Raw genomic sequence first — 18,446 nt, 5'->3', positions numbered from 1 at the left:
TAATTGCTCACCTTTTAAAGTGTCAAACACCGGATGAGATGTCCGGAAGAAATGATTTTATTTGAGAAAACTAAGAAATTTAATTTTAAAGTATTTATTTGCACAATAGTTCGTTTACAAATGGAGGATGCCGAATAATTAATTATAAGTTTAAATGGAAAGATTGCTGGTTGTTCAGGCAGAACTATGTTCTAAATAAAATGGAGTATTAAGTTGCGCGGCAAAGAATACTCGTTTGTTGTTTCTACAGAAGTTTTTGAACCTGTAGAGCATATGCAAATGGCAAAGTACCGAAAACTTAAGTGATCTAAAAGTCTACAGGTGGGACCTGAGGCTCGAGCCAAGAGAGCGTTGCACAAAATGCACGTTTTATACCTGGTAACATAGGAATTTGGAATGGAAAAAAAACAAAAGGATTATGCCACGAGATTGAAAGTAGCGCACTTAAGGTTTCGGGGTAACTTGTTTTCGGTCCGAAAAAAATACGAGTTCGATTCTATACGAATTATATGACAATGACTGGCAATGCAGCCGACGTGATGGGGAACTACACTGCCAACTCTTGAAGCTTGGTGGCAGCACCATCGTTGGTTCAAAATTCAAATACAAGCATACAATATTATGTTAAAATTCATTTTCCTTTATAGAAGATCTTTTGTCTTCACTTGGAGAAAAGCACCATGGCAAATTAACCTGTTTAAATTCTTTAATCGTTCAAACAAAATACTTTTTCATTTTAGAATATCGGAATTTCGCGACAAAGTATTCCAACGGTTATGGGCCAGATGCAATCAGCTTGACAACTGTAGTCCCTATTATTTAAGATCTATGCGTAATACATATACCAAGTCCTATATGCCTCCTGGTCTACGCTTAAGCTTTAAGTGGTGGTCTTGAAGTACGCCTCCATCAAAGGTGATGTGTAGCCGAGTTTATATGAACTTTAAGCGCCTCCCACTTAAATATTTTCTGAATCACACTTTAAACTCAAATTTCAGCGAAAAGTAGTGCCAACCGTACCGACATGACAGATATATTGAAATCTCGCGTGGTTTGAACTCGTTCTTTGTTCTTTGTGCTTTGTTCTTTCTTCGGTCGGCATTTTGCCGTAACCAAGTTTGGTACATATTTATTACTTGAACAATTATTAATGTGAAAATATAATCCACGTTGAAGTATCACCAGGGTTTGCAACAAACAAAATGCCTTTCGAATTACAGATGAGAGATATGTTGATTATAAGCTATTCAAAAAATGGAAAATAAAATATAGATAGGTGATTACTAATTGATGAATAAAATTACGGAGAACATTGCATTATATTGCTTCATATATTGTATTACTGAGGTTATAAACACTAACTGACAGTTCTGAAGTTCTTCTTATTACTCCATTTGATGGCTACAAAGCCTTCTAATCTCCAAGTGCCACACAGTTCTGAGACACACTGTGTCTCCTTGCTGGAAAGCTCCCTTTGCTGACCATAAAAATCCAGCCACTAGTGCGCGTACCACCTAAGTCAGATCAGTAGCTCTGTTAGTTTTAGTTACACCTTCTACACTTTTTACACTTTCCCTAGGAAAGGGCACCTTCCATTGGCTAGATTCAGAAAAAGTGTAAGAAGCGTAGAAAAGAGTAACTAAAACGAACAGAGCTAATGACTGATGTGCATTCGTGTGCGTCCTCATATCAGCTTATACGGTGGCTTCACGTAACCTCACATAGATTGGCACTTACCCTAATGCGATAGATCCAACAAGCAGAAGAACCTCAAATACGATATCGTGCTGCAATATTTAGTTGTATATTCCGTACCGAATATTACTCTTATGTTGCATGATATTGTTGTATAAATTTTACTTTTTCCACAAATATGCCTACTATTAGTGTGAAACGTGACTTGCTTTTCAAAGCATTAGGAAGTACTTACAGTAAGTTTTTAGATGGAAAGGGCGGACCTTGACGTCTTAGTATCTAAATATTAATCATCAAACTGGTATTTTCAAAATTGTTCATTGATATTGCTGAAAGCAAAGATTAATTGAAAATTGAACTGTGTTCTTTACGCTGCACTCACATACTTTCATCTTTTTGTATGATATTATTACATGTAAACTACAATTTTACATGTCGTTCCTATTTGTCCACATAGTCTCTTTGTTGCAGTTTTTGCTATCGAGTCGTTTATTCCATTCCATTGCAGGTTGTTTAGTTCCCAACAACTGAAACACAATGCTTTGATCATTATAATTTTTTGATAGCTATAAATTGTGGCCTTCTATACTTTCAGCTGACGATGAATTTCAATCGTTATGTTTCAAATTTGGTCTTGAACTGGACGAAGTGGTAAGATCTTTTTTAATGATCACAAAAATTATTCAATATTATTGTGTCAGAATGTTCAATATGTGTCATATTATTGTTTTGAAATACAATGGCTGTTCTGTTTTGAATGATCAGGTATTTAAAAATTGAACACATAAACACTGTAGAGTACTTATAGAGAGGATTCAAATTTTGGTTTAGAAACAAAATTTATATAACACAGTGAACCGTAGTTTAACGTAGTAAAACATGTATGATATAACATATGCACATGTTTTAAATGATATCTGAAATCATTATTTCTTGCGAAATAAGATTATCGTCGTTTGGAACACATTTGCATATTAATGTCTTGACATATTTAAATATTTCTTGAAGACCCTCATAGGTGTGTACATAAATTTCATAACGATGTAGATATTAAAATTACCCGATTATCAAACTAGCTTAATGTTAGCTGATAATTATACAGAAGATTATATGTACATAAAAAATGTTTTTTCTCACATCTAGACTACGGAAAAGCAAATGATAGCGAAAGAACAAGGCTCCGATCATGGTGCAGATGCTTCGGATGAAATTATCTACAGAATTGATATTCCAGCAAACCGATATGACCTCCTATGCCTTGAGGGTCTAGTCAGCGGAATTCTTGTATTTTTAGAGAAGTATTAATCACATAGTACATACTATTTGTTTAGTTTTAGAAGGCTGAAGTTAATAACATTACTGCGATGATCGACGTCTCGTGAAAATCGTTATGCCTCAATTTTAGGAATGTCTGTAATGCAGTGAACTATAATAAACCAAAACATTCATATTTTGTGAAACTTGACTACTTCAAAGTCACTACATAATTTCTAAGTACTGAACTTCTCCTCGAATCGTTCATTACGTTAACATTACTAACTTCAGCCTCCATAATATTTACAAGCAGAATGTATACTTCATAGTATACACATTATTTTTGAGTCGTAATAATTCATTGATGCTCTTAAATTTAATTCACTATATGATTTCAATCGTAATAGCATTTTGCAAGGTAGTTTCATTCTGAGGTATGTAAATTACCAGTTACGTTTTAAGATTTGGTATTTATTAAACATGATTTGTTACAACAATAATAATAATTATTATTAAAAACAGTAAAAAAAAGAAAACGCGTGGTGTACTAAGTAAAGTATTTGCATTCAGCTTCTAAAGGAAGTACTCACTCAGCAAAATAACTAATTTCCTTAAAAACTTTGAAGTGTGTAAAAATTGAAGTCTAAATCAAGGTACAACTTGCAAACTTTGAAGTCCTATCTGATAAATTTCTGGCTGTTTGTGACCAAAGTTTCTTAGCTAGATTATAAAAAAGAATTCCCAAGGTTCAAAATTACCTCAAAGTATGTGAGTTTTAAAATTGCAATTGTGCAGCTGAAAGAACCGATATACAATATGAAAATTAGAAAAAAATACGTTCTATTATAGACTAGGATTATTCGAATAAGAATCACTCTTTGGTGCAAAAGCTTTTTCCTTGGCTTAATTAATGCTTGACATTATCAATTATAGTTAATTCAATGTTAATTGTTATTTCAGAAATCCACCCCCTCGATATACAGCACTTCTACCTAAAAGCAATTTACATCAAATTTTCGTTACTCGAAGTGTGAGTTCTTTTTATGAAAATATTTACTGCTGCAAAAATGGCGCGCCAATTTATCATCGTGCTTCTTTTTGAACTCTTTCACACTGGAAATGTTATCTGTTGGCTTTTCTGTTTGTACAGACTCAAAAAATACGATGTTACGTTGTAGGAGCCATATTAAGAGATATAACGATAAACGAAGATTCCTACAAAAGCCTTATCGATTTACAAGATAAACTCCATCAAAACATTTGTCGCAAACGCAGCCTTGTGGCAATAGGAACTCACGACTTGGACACAATTCAGGGTCCTTTCACTTATGATGCTCAACCTCCGAAAAATATTTCTTTCAAACCGCTGAATCAACAAAAAGTATACACAGGAGAGCAGATCATGGATTTGTATGCTGTATGTAAATGCGACATGTTTGAGTTACATCGTATCATAAATTCATGTATTTATATGTCTCTTATTCAGACTTCATTATTCTCTTCGAAAATTTTATGGAAAAAACATGTCTTATTCGATAGACTTGATGATTAGGTAGTTAACAATGGAACCATTTCGAACTTTGGAAACTTATAGGGTTTATGATAATGCTTGTGTGATCACAAATTTTCTTTGAGTCATGCCGCATTACTTCAGTTTTCTTTTTCGTCCATCCCCAAGGTAGCAAGATAATTTTTTTTTAATTGTATTTGTCAAACCCTACATTTTTACTTGCAGAACCACGCACAGCTCAAGCAATATTTACCAATCATAAAGGACAGTCCTGTGTATCCGATTATTTATGATAGAAATGATGTGGTATTATCATTGCCGCCGATAATCAATGGAGATCATTCTAAGATTACTCTAAACACTAAAAATGTTCTCATTGAATGCACAGCTACGGATCTTGCTAAGGTAATTACGTTCAGCTTTGTATCACAAGCTTAATTTAAAAATGAATTTAAAATTTTTCACCAACATGTCAGTTTTTGCACCTTTATTTTCGTTTAGGCAAATATAGTCCTGGATACACTGATATGTATGTTTAGTCAGTACTGCAAAGAAAAATATACAGCTGAAAAGGTGGAGGTGATATATTCCGATAGGAGGAGATTCCAGTACCCTAATCTCAGTTATCGAAATGAAGAAATCAGTCCAGAAAAAGCCACTGGCTATATCGGTATTAGGTAAGTTATTACAGTCATTATTTTTCTACTTATTATGATCAAAAAATAAACGTCTCATCCATATTAACATTGATGTATGCAATCAGTATTGTCTTTTCAACTCAATACAGTCTGACCCTGTTGCAAGGGTAGAGGCAGCGCCACTGTTGTCTAAGATCAAGATCACAGGAGGACCAATTGAGTAGTCTGGCACAGTTCCACTTAGGAACTAGTTTCTCCGCACAGAAAGCCTTGCTTATTAACTCTTAACGTATACTCTTCAGGAGAATTACATAATGGTTATAGTCACTTTAAGAAATGAATTAGTGCTACAGTGCGCATTTGCTAAAAAGTATTCTGTTCACTCTGCGAATCGAAATGAGGGAAATTGAAAAAAAAAAGATTTTTACAAAATATATTGATTTATTTGCATAATGCACCAAGTTTCTCTTGCATTTCCTTCGTACTCACAATCAGGTACAAGTAAAATGTTATAAAAATATCAAAAAATCTTATAAAATATTAACGACACTGCAAAATTATTCACATTGCACTTCATGAAATACTTACATTCTATCGAAGATGATCAATGATAAGGATCACAGAAAAAACAGTACACCAATAACATCAAACAATCATTGTGTACACACTGGAAAATATTGCACCTCTAAATCTCGAGGCATATACTTTCACCCAAATGCCAAAACTATACTGACGCTTGACGAATGACGCACTGTGCTAGGGGAGAGAAGGAGTACGTTGAGCAGGATAACGAGATAAATTCAATTTTCATGTCATGGCTAAGAGCAACTTGAAGGTGAATTTGTCTAGGATCTTTCTATTCCTACTGTGCGCATTGAGGGTGAGAAACTAAAATTGATACATTTCAATAATGCTGATTACTTCACTGAACAGTTATGACGGTACACTTTAAGCACAATAAAATCAAACTTACCAAACTAGACAGTATAAAATCATCACAGATCTGTTGCAACAAACGAAAATCTCATCTCTATTATTTTGCTTGGACCCAGATTGTGTAATGTGTTATTCATTTCTGAAAAGCATCAAAAGTATCGCATTCTTTTTGCCGTCAACATACTTAAATTTTCTTCCCATTGAGTCATGGAGAGAATGAATATTTCGAACAGCAATTGGAATGCTTTTATAAATATTTAAATGAGTTACAACAGTTTATCATTTTTAATTTTAATTCACACTTAGTAATTTCAGTATATCATCGGTTAAACCCTGTTGAAAATGTATTGTGCCGTGGATGAGATTTATCATATGATTTTAAGGATATAGATTTTATAATCTTTTTCGTTTTTTTCTCACTAAAACATTAACAATAAATAATATTCACGAAATTATTTCACTTAGGAAAACGTAAACTGTTAAAAAATTTTGTACTTTCAGAGAAACGCCAAACAACGTTGCACAGCTTCTTTCTAAAATGTGTTTGAAAACCAAAGTTGAAGACGACAGGTTAATAGTTGAAATACCTCCCACAAGGCATGATGTCATACATCCTTGCGATATCTACGAGGATATAGCTATTGCCTATGGCTACAACAACATAGTAAAAACATTACCCAAAGGGTTGACAATCGCAGAACAGGTGAAGCAAGTATTATATTATCCATACGAAAGAAGACCTAATATTACCTTTCATTCCGGAAACTAATTATACTGTTATATTAGTTTCCACTAAACAAGTTATCTGATCAACTGAGAGAAGAAGTTGCTCATGCTGGATTTACAGAAGCTTTGACATTTTCCTTGGTATGTATCGTCGCTACTTTTGAAAATCCTTTCACTTGGCCTCTCGTCATCTGAAACCTCTTTCTTCATTATTGTTTCTTTATTATGTACTCCAATTCAAGTGTTCTCGAGAGGATATATCTGAGAAATTGAGACTTGGCATCAAGGATGTACCAGCGGTCCATATCTCTAATCCAAAGACACTAGAATTTCAAGTAGGTATCATTTAAAATCACAAACCTTTCGGTTTAATAATTTAACACAATTTTAAACAATACATGTTCGCGACCCAATTAAATTGATAATACGATTAGTTTTTTAATGCTTGCATTATACATTATGTTTTCTTTACAAACATTAAGTACATCCAGCCATAAAATATTCAACTAACTGCGTTTAGGTAGCTAGGACCACATTACTACCGGGACTTCTGAAGACTTTGGCTGCTAACAAAAAGATGCCGTTACCCCAAAAGTTATTTGAAATATCCGATGTAGTACTGCGTGATTGTACAGCGGAAGTTGGAGCCCGTAATGAAAGACGAATTTGTGCAATCAATTGTAATAAGTTTGCAGGCTTCGAAATAATTCATGGTCTTTTAGACAGAATTATGCAGTTACTTGAAGTTCCATGGAGTACAGCTAAAGATTCCAATGGTTACTACTTGCGTGCTGCCGACGGTGAGCTATTTCGATACTTTTTAGTTCTGCAATGATGTTTTTCTAGTATCCATTTCAATGCTATCATCTCGGATCAAGTTTAGCATATTTGCTTTTTCTTTTAAATTAAGTTTGTCATTACTACCCGTAACTGTGTTCTAAGGGAAAAAAAAAAATGGCTGGACCAATGAATGTTTAAATTTCATCAAATAGATCTGAAAATGTTTGTATTTATTAGACAAGAAAATAAGCTGAAACTGAGTATTTTCACACATGAGAGTCCAAAGTTTGATAGATTCCCTGTAAAGTACAACTAAAACTTTATTTCTGTCAAGTGTCAGATGATCCAGTCGTGCTGATTATATTAAGTATTAAGGTTTGCTTAGAATAGCGATATGGTAATCCGACAGACGCAGTTTGTCAAAGAGAAAATTCGAGAACGTTGGAAAAAACTGCAATGTTAACACCAACGAACCTCGATTCAACATATTTTCATTCGTACTCTACTTTTTTCTAGATCCAACTTATTTTCCACAACGTTGTGCAGAAATTGTGGTTTTTGGAGAGGTGATAGGTAAGATGGGAGTGATTCATCCGACGGTAATTTCGAATTTTGACCTTAGCCTGCCTTGTTCGGCGATGGAGATTAACATCGAACCCATGTTGTAACTGTCATACTGATCATTGAATAAAATGGGTTGATTCAGAGTCGAATATCTGCTTCCTTAAATTTGCCCTACTTCCTGATTCGACTCAAGAGTATTAATTTTCCATTACGTAACGAAAGAAAACGTCCACCAATGTTCCTATCCCTTTAACGAGAATAAGTTGGAGCAATTTCACATGCAATTTTCACATGTTATTTCGCACAGAACAAGTTTCCATGCCTGCTGTAAAATGATCATGTTGAAGTTAGTAACGATTCGTGCTCGGGAAAAACAGTTATTGCGGGATTTTGGAACTGTTTGAAATTCAGTAAACCGTAATCAAATAAAAGGTAGTCATAGTTTGCTATCTTGATTCCTTGAAAATCACTGTAAAAATAAGAAAATAGTGATTTTTTCCCAATGTTTTCGTTCCTAAAACGTTGCTAACTTCACCTCGTGTAAAATGGAGGAAGATAGGTGGCCATGCTTCACACAAGTAATCAGATTGGCATGCGAGGTGCTTTGCGTATTGTGTATAAATAGAACACAGGGTGAAAGGTATGATTTGTTAATTTTACGGCGTTAAAAAATATCACGATTCCCGGGAATTGACCGCTGAAAATCGTCGGCTAACATGTGCACACATACGTACGTACATACGTGTCGAGCGGCGTGCGCGACATCCAAAAGCAGAGTACGGAACCACGTGCGTGAAATTGTGCCAACTAAAAACCTGGATCGGGAACGTCGGGAACTTTCGCAGCTCATAGACGGAGGAATAGAACAGCAGTTTGAACCATTACGCAGGGATTCAATTTTGTTTCTAAGGTTATTACGAATGTAGACGTATGCAGAGGCGCGGAAATTAAGTTGAAGAATAAAGAAAAAGAAAAGTACAAAGCATAATCAAAAGGCCAATGTACAAAGAGAAGAAAGACAAAGTAACGAATCAGTCCGATTTGTTACGCGGATCTTCTACTGGATTCAGAGAGTTTTGTACGCACATGGATAGAACGTATCGAACGGAGTATGCAAGGTATTACCGTTCGCGCGTAATAATGAATATTTAGAGTAGCGAAACTTTTGTTACGCAGACGATTGTTGCCGCGAGCCCGCGAGGTGACGGGCGTTACGGGAATATGGATCTGCACATACACGTACGTACGTAAGTCAAGAAACGATAGTTGAAGTTACGCGCCAACAGATAGCGACTGCGGTGAGTTTTTCGGCCGAGGCATCCGGGAGTCGGGACTCGCCATAGTAGACATGGCGGGTATTAGCTTACGTGAATGACGGCGATTGCGATAGAAATATTCACAAAAATCAGTGTTCTATGTGTGTTTCGCGTAACGAGAACGGTAGATTGGTGTCATATGATTTATCGGGAAGGTAAAAATGCAGAATGTAGGACAAGGAACAACTTCGGATAGCCAGAAACACGAAAAAGCGAACGTCGTTCATCACGACATAGGAAAAACGTCGACTCCCCAGTCTTCGAACTCCAGCCCTACGAAGTCGGAGACCGAGACGTTCTCAGAATTACAGCCCCGCTTTATGACAGACTCGTCGGAGAGCGAGGAGGATAGCGTTTCAGAGGTAAATCCACTCCGGGTCCTCGATATATTACTGTTTAGGATCTAAACGCAGATTTCATCCTACGTCTAATATGTGCGAGGGGTTGCCCTCTCTAGTGCCACCAGTGTGCCAGTCTGCCACTATCCGCGAGCGAAAGACAGGGAGAGACCAGGTTTCAATGAACTTCGTTACAAAGCGACCATCTCGCCGCGTACCAACACCGTTTAATACCTCAGGAGACGACGAGAAGTGCGATCGTTCGAGCCAGCGCGTTTTTATCGCCGAAATACGAACGGATTTGTGTTGCGAAGTTATATAACTCGGGATATGTGCTTTAATAGCAGGCTAGACGTCAGTGGAGTATGTGCGCGGTATTGCTGCAAGTGGCCAGTTTTTTTTCTCCATTTTTATTTTATTCATTTTTATTCTCATCCTGTTATCTTCGATCCTCGATTGAATTTTTTTTTTACATATTTTCTCACCAACTTCTCTCTACCGACGTCTGGTACGTCGTCGCGTACCCGCATCGTTGTGTTCACGTAGTACGCACGAATATGCCCGCGTGTGCGTGCGTGTGCCGTGCATGCCTGTCGGTGGTAGTCGACTACGCTGTTCTCTGTTCTAATTTTTATTATTTTTATTTTTTATTTTTGTCCTCATCTCGAGTAGCTGATTCTCCTTTGCGAGTATGTGTTTGCATACACATATGTATACATACATACATCTACATGGAATGTATGTATACATGTATTTGCATCGAAATATTCTCTGACTTCCCCGTCCTTTTCTATCTCTCCTTCCTCCTGTTTGTCCTGCCAGTCTCTCCGTCCGTCCGTCCGTCCAACCGCCGTCGGCTCGTCCGTCGGTCCCTCTGTCCGTTCGTTCGCCGTCCGTCTGTCCGTCCATCCGACTGACTGACTACATGCTTCGTGTCTTTGCGGAGAGTTGTTGGTTGCATCTAATGCCATTCACCCCCGTATAAATTTCGGCAGGTTCGCTCGTACGTACGTTGTATGTACAGTAGTATTAATCCCGTGCCTGTGCCATAAACCCTAGTTCGAGAATGTCGTGCAACTCAATTATCGTTAGTTCCTCGGTATATCGTCATTGTGCAAAATGCATGCTCGCACGCACACACATGTGGATACGCTCATATCTATCTATCCGTACTTACGCGCGAGAGCGAAATAGATTATAAGCTAACAAACCAGCCGCGGCAGCATAATCGGAGTACCTACCTAGGCATCGGTATTAACCAATTAGTAGCTAGCAACACTGCAAAGCATCGAGTAGTAGACAGCCTAGTTACATGTTATCATACGTGTGTATTACTCCTCCGCGCGCAGGGCACAGAGACGCAGTCGGCACACGGCGTGATAGAAATTCTCGAGTCTGAGATCTCATTTCCTAGCTCTGCGTCGCCGTGCCTACACGGATATTCACACACGTATTTACCGTACGTAATTTTACGTTTCTAATGCCTGTGCATCATCTGACAATCGAGAGAAAGATCGACGGTGTATCCAAACGGTGATGCGTCCGAATGAGTGAGTAAGTGTGTGAGTGAGTAGTGAAAATCGTGAACTGAGAGTTCTTTATCTTATTCTATACCTCTAAAATGGTTAACGAGATCCAACCGAGAGCTCGCCACCCGTATCAAATGATTCACTGTTCGAGTAATCCGCAAGGTTGCTTTTCTCGCGGAATTGAGTAATTTCATCTTAGTCTCCCTCCCGATACCCCCCCCCCCCCCCCCCCCCATTTGTGCGCGGACCCGTGCGAAATGAAAACTTTGTGCGAAAGATAAGGAAAGAAGGAAAAAAAAGCATAGAATAAAGGAAAACAATAAAAGATCACGTGAGGATATATTTGTTCTGACTCTGTGTCAAAGCGAAGCTGATAAAAATAATTAGTCTCATCGCAGTGATATATTTGGACAAAGTGTCACTTCGGCTCATTTATGTGCCCTGGTTATACACCTTGCAATGGTAAATGGCTGCACATTGTTCCAGTCTATCCACCAGCCGACCATTTGCTGCTCTTCGATACGCGCAACGATGGTCGTCGTCACTTTCACCTGTCTATTTTCCATCGTGTGTGCCTAAAACCCCGCGTCGTACTTCGTTGTTTTTACATTGCTGATATTTGCGTATAAATTCCTACGTAAAAATCTACGTAGATATAGGCGTAATCTGACTTTTTATCAGACTGCTTTTTTTTTTTTGTGCTCTACTCTTTATTCTTCCACGCTGATTATGACTAACTTCAGACAACAGGGATTCAATTTCACTCTATCAAATTTAGGTCTGGGTTTTGTACCGGAATCTATGGAATTGCAAGCTTTTATTGGTGGTATAAATTTTTGAAAATTTGACTATTTCAGTTAACGTTCTAGGCAACACGATATTTTTCGGCTTAATATTCGCTGCGCCTAGTTTCGTAGCTCGGTTAGTATACATAACCTCAATTTTTATTTCTGGCTAGAATTCGTTTTGCGGTCATTGTAATTTATGAATTATTCCTCTCTGGACGAATATTTTATAAAGTGAATCAGGTTGGGTGATTATTTGCATATTGATCGAAGAATCGGATGAAAAATTCTGCACTAAATTAGTATGAAATATCAAGCAGCGCTGATACCGTTGTACTAAACTCAGTGCACAAAGTTTATTTTGCATTGGGAATTTGTAGCCTCGGTTTAGATCAAGACTTATGTGTCATTCTTCCAAAAATTCATAGCTTATTTACTGTAATCTATCGTAATTTACCAACTTGTGATATTTGGCAGGTTGAGGTTAGTCTCATTAACATGACGAATCATTAAGAAACAATATCCATATAATATAACTTTGACTCGAACTTTTAAGTTTACAAAATTTGTGTCATCCTGCTCTATCACTGATTATAGAATTTCCGATAATTCTAAATTATTTGTCAAATATCAATTTTTTCTAAAAATACAGTATTCCAATGCTGAACTTGAATATCACAATTTTAACCCTAGACTGGTATTCCAAGGTAACTGTTTAACCCAGCATTTTCGTTGGCAAGCTTGCTTTGTTCAACTCTTCAAGCATTGTGACAACTTTAAACGCACTCTTCACTGCTTTACATCAATCAAAACTTGAAGAAATACATATCGATCTCTTTTTCAATGTGTACAAAACAGATTGGCGAGTGGATAAAGTTTGTACGACAATTAAAAAACAAATGAGACAGTGAATTAGGTACCCCTAGGATATTTACCAGTGTAGGGTTAAGAGGTTAGAGTTGATGGTATTGTAGTGGATCAAAGTCGAACAGAATTTTTAAAAACCCATGCATCACAGCTTGGAGATTTATATTGCAGGATAACGAGCTTCTGTCGTGTAATTCCCGTAAATATAATCTAATAAATTTTTAAACCACGCAAAGTGCATGTGCTGAGCGAATCAGTGAAAATTGAACAGATTTTTTTTCGAGACGTAGGTTACGTTAAATTTTACTGAAGTTTTTATGTCCGGTTCTCCCGAAAAATATGAAAGCTTAATCACAAATTTTGAAAGAAATTCGGATGGTCAGAAAAACTGCTATTGTTTTAGAAATTTCATTTTCAAGGTGAGGATTCGTTTAGATCTACTTGAACTTGCTTATAGTCTTTGACCTTTGTTCTCGCTTCAGCTTACGATCGTTGCAAAATTTTTATGAAACTACATCTAGTTACTGATGATGCTAATTTTGATTAAATTGAGCAATAAAGCCTTATAAATATATGACGCTGAAACTAGTACGTAATATTCATCAGTTAATTCGTCTGGATGGCTTTTAGGGAGTGAGCAAACGATAAAATATCAAGAAATATGCTCGGAAGAGTTCGCTAAGTATTCCACTCAAGTTTCATCGTTTGGTCATCCCCTAGAACATTTTCATCCGTATTACCTGTTAGTTTCAGTGTCATTATAAATATAAAAGTACCATATTAGAATAATAATTAGTATTCGTCATGTTAATAAATTATTTATCTGAAAGACACTTAAGCCTGCTAAATAGATTTTTAGGAAAACTCGTTATTTCATTAGTCTAGGATCGTCTGAAATTTAGTGACCGCAGTAAAACAAAGCTTACCCAGATATTTTGCAAATTCAATTCCTTCAAAGTCATTCTGAAGCTGCAAAGTATTGATATAATGCAAAAGTTATTTACTGTTGAAGACATTTTCTTGTGATCCTAACAAAGACACTGACGACAGCAATCTCAGGCGCATCAAAATCTTTCCAAACAATGCGGATGAAGTTATTAACGTTAAGAGCAATGATGCATGTTTAGGAAAAACTGCTACTTCGCACATTTAGGATTGTCTGAAATTTAGTAAATCATGATAAACAAAACATACTCGTATATTTCAAAAAGTCGACTCCTTGAAATTCATTCGGAAATTGCATAATAATGATGTTTTGCCCTGACGTTTCGTGACGTCAACGTTACTAACTTCAGCCTCATCTCAAGCAACCTTTCTTATATCACACGTCAATATCTAGAAATTCATGTTTTTCATATCATACGGACCCAATAATGTAACTGGCTATCACTTTCAACATGGAAAATAACAGTTTGTAACGTAGACATCTGCAAACCGATTGTACAATCATAAAAGATCGGGTCTTTCTAATAATTCGTGATGTTGACTCTACAGACCTCAACCTCGTTAATTTCAAGTACCAATTTTTTACCACTGGAAAGATGGAATCCCTGCGTGAAAATCATTGTGGCAACCAAACGATGAATACCTGTTAACCTACAGAATTAGTCGAAAAAAGAAACCTACAGGGTAATTTACTGGTTGCTGAGCACGAGTATAATTGACGCTGCTATGCTACCTGGGAATCGTGTAAGCGGCTCTCTCACACCCGGGTTTCAAGTTCGGCGATGCATAAATGATCCTGTATATTAAACGATTGATGAATATTACGTACATGCTTCATTGTCCAATGTTTGGTTTGCAGGTGGAGTGTTTTGCAATTGATCAAGCGGAGTTGGACGAGAATCATCACCTAGAGACGTCAAAGTTTTTGTTGACACCTGAAGATCCAGAACGGGCAGTGGACCCTGAAACTCAGGCACGGCTAGAGGCGCTTCTGGAAGCTGCCGGTATTGGTAAATTATCGTCTGGTGATGGGAAGCATCTGGCTGATCACGAGGTGCTTCGTCGTTTGACATCAAGTGTGTCTTGCGCATTAGACGAAGCCGCGGCGGCGTTAACTCGCATGCGCAGCGACAACCCTCGAACCCAGAACGAAAAGCGATCTCTCGTTGAAGCCTGCACGGACGGTGACGTTGGCACGGTGAGAAAACTCCTGACGGAGGGACGCAGCGTACACGAGACTACCGAGGAAGGAGAAAGCCTCCTCTCTCTAGCTTGTTCTGCCGGGTATTACGAATTGGCACAGGTCGGTACTCACCTGCATTACAGAGGACACTCGTCAAATATTTGAGGACTAATCAGCCAGGTCATCTGAAACAAAAGTTAAGAAATGAGAAAAACCGTTCAACAAATCTCTTGTAATATTATTTAGAGCAATGATGATGGAAATTAACGAAACAATATTTTTACTACGTAATAAAAATTAATCTGAGAAAACTCAAGTAATACAAGGTTGTAGGTCAGCAATTTGAAAAAGTTATCACAAATAGAATGCTGAAAATTATGAAACTCTCTTGTTTCTCTTATCTAATCCTAATGTTTTTGGGCTTACGATCAGATCTTCACAAATTGTCTGATAAGTATGCTTAAAACATGACACAGTATAGTTATACTATACGAATGTAATTTTTTTTATAAATATCCGTCGTGTATCGTACTTATACAGGTATATTTTTAGCCACTATGAAGATAACATTGTGCAAAATATTCAAGGCGAACTCTATACATTTCTATGGTAAAGGAAATGAGTCGAAAAACATTAGAATTCGTTAAAAAAAAATCAAAATATTGTCATTAAGAACATTCTGATGGTGAAATATTTTCTCAAATCTTTGATATCACGGCTTGTATTATTCGAATTTACACTGATTTATTACTATATCACAGAAGGAATGTTGTTCAATTTTTGTTCTCCATCATTGAAGCAGCTATAATTTCTGAAGATTTTTATAACGGTCTTTGTGTTCTTTCTGAATTTTTTTATTCAGATGATACAGTCGGTTCATCCTTGATTATTATTAACCCTAGTATGATATTTCTACAGCTAACCATACCCAACAGAAAATATTTACTTTATTCATTCATCAAACTATACGAACTTCTTTTCCAATACGAAACTGAAGAGACTGGCCAGAATCAGCAGCCAAACTCGCTTCTTTTATTCAAATGAAATAGTGATCAAAATTTTGTGAAATCTCTTGTAAAGCTCACGTACTTTTGTAAAATCCTAAGCGTCAAACTTTGCCTAATAGTCCTATATGCGGGTGTTTCTACTGCCAATGACAACCCCCTGCTGTACTCTACTCTTCCTTCCTTATATTGCAAATATAATTCTGATTAATAAAGAATTATTATTATTATTATTTTTATTAATACTATTATGTTATTATCATAGATTTTTGAAAAATGAAAAATTCATATTTCCTTTAATTTCTCATTCAGTCCTTTGTCAAATCGCTGTGACTTCAAAAATACTTATCTCACCACTATTTCATCAATATTGTGTATTGCAGGTACCGCTTTGATGACAAAACACAAATGGCTTTGCCAAATTTTTTCCATCGCTTCAAATTCTATAATTTATAAATATTTTCTACAATAGTTAAAAATAACAATCCTTGGTTTTCACGTATTCTGCCCTGAGCTACTATGAAATTCAGGTTATATTCCTCAAGCATACCTGTAACGCACTTTTGGTTACCGTCATGTATATAAAGCTGAGCATGCTCGTTATCATTTTTTATTTCAACTTCACAAAAACTGTGCAGTAATCATTCTGTTAAAGCTGATATTTTTGTAGTGTAAAGGTTTCTTATTGAAACATAAGCTGGTTATATCGATTAGGGTGTGACTAAGCTTTCTCGCAACTCAGTGTGTCTAGTTTCCATCACTTTTTGCAAGCATTGAATCGAAAATGGCTCAATTTTTTCAAACAATTACTGAAAAACGCTCCTGAAGCTAAAGTTTAAAAATGTAATAACCCAGTAGGGTATTACTATATTACAAATTTGAAGATATTCCTTATTATTGCAGGATAATTGATTATGATCATTGAAAAGACTCAGGCAATGTTTTTTGTTCTCCGTTCAACTTTGATGAAAATGATGATTCTAATTAAGGAAGACGAAACATAACTTGTTTTTAATAAATTGCATTAGCATTACAATGGATATGAAAAAATTTCCAAAGGCTTTAATCATTATTCCCTGAATAGTTGTGCAAAGTTTTGAAGAGAGTATTCCAAATTACGGAATCAAAAATTGACCGAAACCAGGAAAATGGTCTATTGTTATTGGTTTTGCAAGTTTGTCGACTAAAACCTACAGTTAAATTCAATGCCCTGTTGAAATAGATGTAATGGGCAAAAGCTGACAATTGCTAGTTAATGACACAGACGAAACCTTTTCTTTAATTTGAAGCATCGATCACTTTACATAACGACTCTATTTGTACTATTTTGAAAGTACTGTCAATTTCCAAAGTCACCACTCTTACGTACCTGTTGCGAGGTTATATTTTAGTTAATATTCAATACTGATTAACGCATAGTCGACCAGAGTGATTGAATACGTTAACACCATTTGAGTTGAAAATGATCGTAAAATTGTTGTAGTTATCTAATTTTTATTATTGGATTGAAACTATACTGTAGTACAATTACAAGAAGCTGAACAAAAGATCATCTTGTTACCAAGCAACATCAAATAAATATTCATACAAGCAAATAAATCTGCAATTAGGTATATTACAAATGAAAAATTGCGTTTTCGTTCATGTTAAAAGGGCGCATATATACACCAAAGAAAAGCGCCAAATTTTGTAATACTATACTCAATTTCTATGCGTTGATAACATGATTTCAATATTTCAGAACAGTCTCATTGGTTTAAATGACGTTATCCAGCAATTTGGGTCAAACATCTTGAAACTGGGATATCTATCAAAATCAACAATCTTGCATTTCATTAGTTGAATGTTTACTAAAAATACAGCAACTTTTAAACAAGTACATATTGCTTTCTCAATATGTTCCGATCTATTCACTATCAATTGATTAAATATCGTGGAGCAAACATTTTCACTGTGAAATACTGAAATATGATGCAAAGGCACAACAGTCCCAGTTTTTACATTTTTTGATTACTTGTGCTATGATTTAATTAATTCAATCTGAAGGCAAGCACACCTTAGAAGAGGAATAGCTAAAGTTGATGTATATTATTATCAAATTTTGATTAAAAAATGTTTCGTTTGTACCGTAGTAATAATAACCTAAAATTGAAAAGAATATAATATGGGGAGTAAAAATAGAACTGAAATTTGTAATCGTAACTTACAATTAGACAATATTATAACTCAATTCCTAGAAATCTTTTCTCAATGGACAAATATTTCTTTTTCCCCACATTGGAGTAATAATATTATTACTTACCGCTTGGTACACTGGAAAAATGCAATGATCATACTTTTGCTGTTTATGTTGAATGCCACTCCCATTCATTTGTA

At 36.0% G+C, this 18,446-nt stretch overlaps 2 protein-coding genes across 10 annotated transcripts in view; both read left to right on the top strand.

Annotated features, from left to right (window-relative positions):
- Positions 1-1,555: 1,555 nt before the first annotated feature.
- LOC124303637 (phenylalanine--tRNA ligase beta subunit) lies at positions 1,556-8,252 on the top strand. Of its 2 annotated transcripts, XM_046761107.1 has the most exons (12): positions 1,556-1,931; positions 2,291-2,346; positions 2,839-2,993; positions 3,910-3,979; positions 4,100-4,366; positions 4,685-4,864; positions 4,961-5,136; positions 6,535-6,736; positions 6,820-6,900; positions 7,002-7,094; positions 7,280-7,559; positions 8,056-8,252. In XM_046761107.1, the coding sequence occupies exons 1-12, from the start codon at positions 1,874-1,876 to the stop codon at positions 8,205-8,207; spliced, it is 1,770 nt and encodes a 589-aa protein (XP_046617063.1). In that variant the 5' UTR covers positions 1,556-1,873; the 3' UTR covers positions 8,208-8,252. The 2 variants fall into 2 exon arrangements, with proteins under 2 accessions (XP_046617063.1, XP_046617064.1); XM_046761108.1 differs by lacking the exon at positions 2,291-2,346.
- Positions 8,253-9,431: 1,179 nt separating this feature from the next.
- Positions 9,432-18,446, top strand: part of LOC124303636 (ankyrin repeat domain-containing protein 17) — a 46,993-nt gene continuing 37,978 nt past the window's right edge. For 6 of the 8 annotated variants that reach the window (XM_046761104.1, XM_046761100.1, XM_046761105.1 and 3 more), the window contains exons 1-2: positions 9,432-9,781; positions 14,743-15,186. In XM_046761104.1, coding sequence (XP_046617060.1) covers positions 9,581-9,781; positions 14,743-15,186 — 645 coding nt within the window. In that variant the 5' untranslated portion in view covers positions 9,432-9,580. Of the gene's footprint in view, positions 9,782-14,405; positions 14,628-14,742; positions 15,187-18,446 lie in introns of those variants that run through there. The other 2 variants (XM_046761102.1, XM_046761106.1) reach the window with 2 other exon arrangements.

Source organism: Neodiprion virginianus, chromosome 4 (genome assembly GCF_021901495.1).
Source record: "Neodiprion virginianus isolate iyNeoVirg1 chromosome 4, iyNeoVirg1.1, whole genome shotgun sequence".
Lineage (NCBI taxonomy): Eukaryota > Metazoa > Arthropoda > Insecta > Hymenoptera > Diprionidae > Neodiprion > Neodiprion virginianus.
This window is presented reverse-complemented; position numbering and strand designations above follow the sequence as displayed.

What these genes read in the sequence shown, in the direction of transcription:
- LOC124303637 (XM_046761107.1), top strand. Translation starts at nt 1,874, where the DNA reads ATGCCTACTATTAGTGTGAAACGTGACTTGCTTTTCAAAGCATTAGGA. An exon ending in AAATTTTCGTTACTCGAAGT is followed by an intron (nt 3,980 to 4,099) that starts GTGAGTTCTTTT and finishes CTGTTTGTACAG; the next exon opens with ACTCAAAAAATACGATGTTA. An exon ending in CTACTTGCGTGCTGCCGACG is followed by an intron (nt 7,560 to 8,055) that starts GTGAGCTATTTC and finishes ACTTTTTTCTAG; the next exon opens with ATCCAACTTATTTTCCACAA.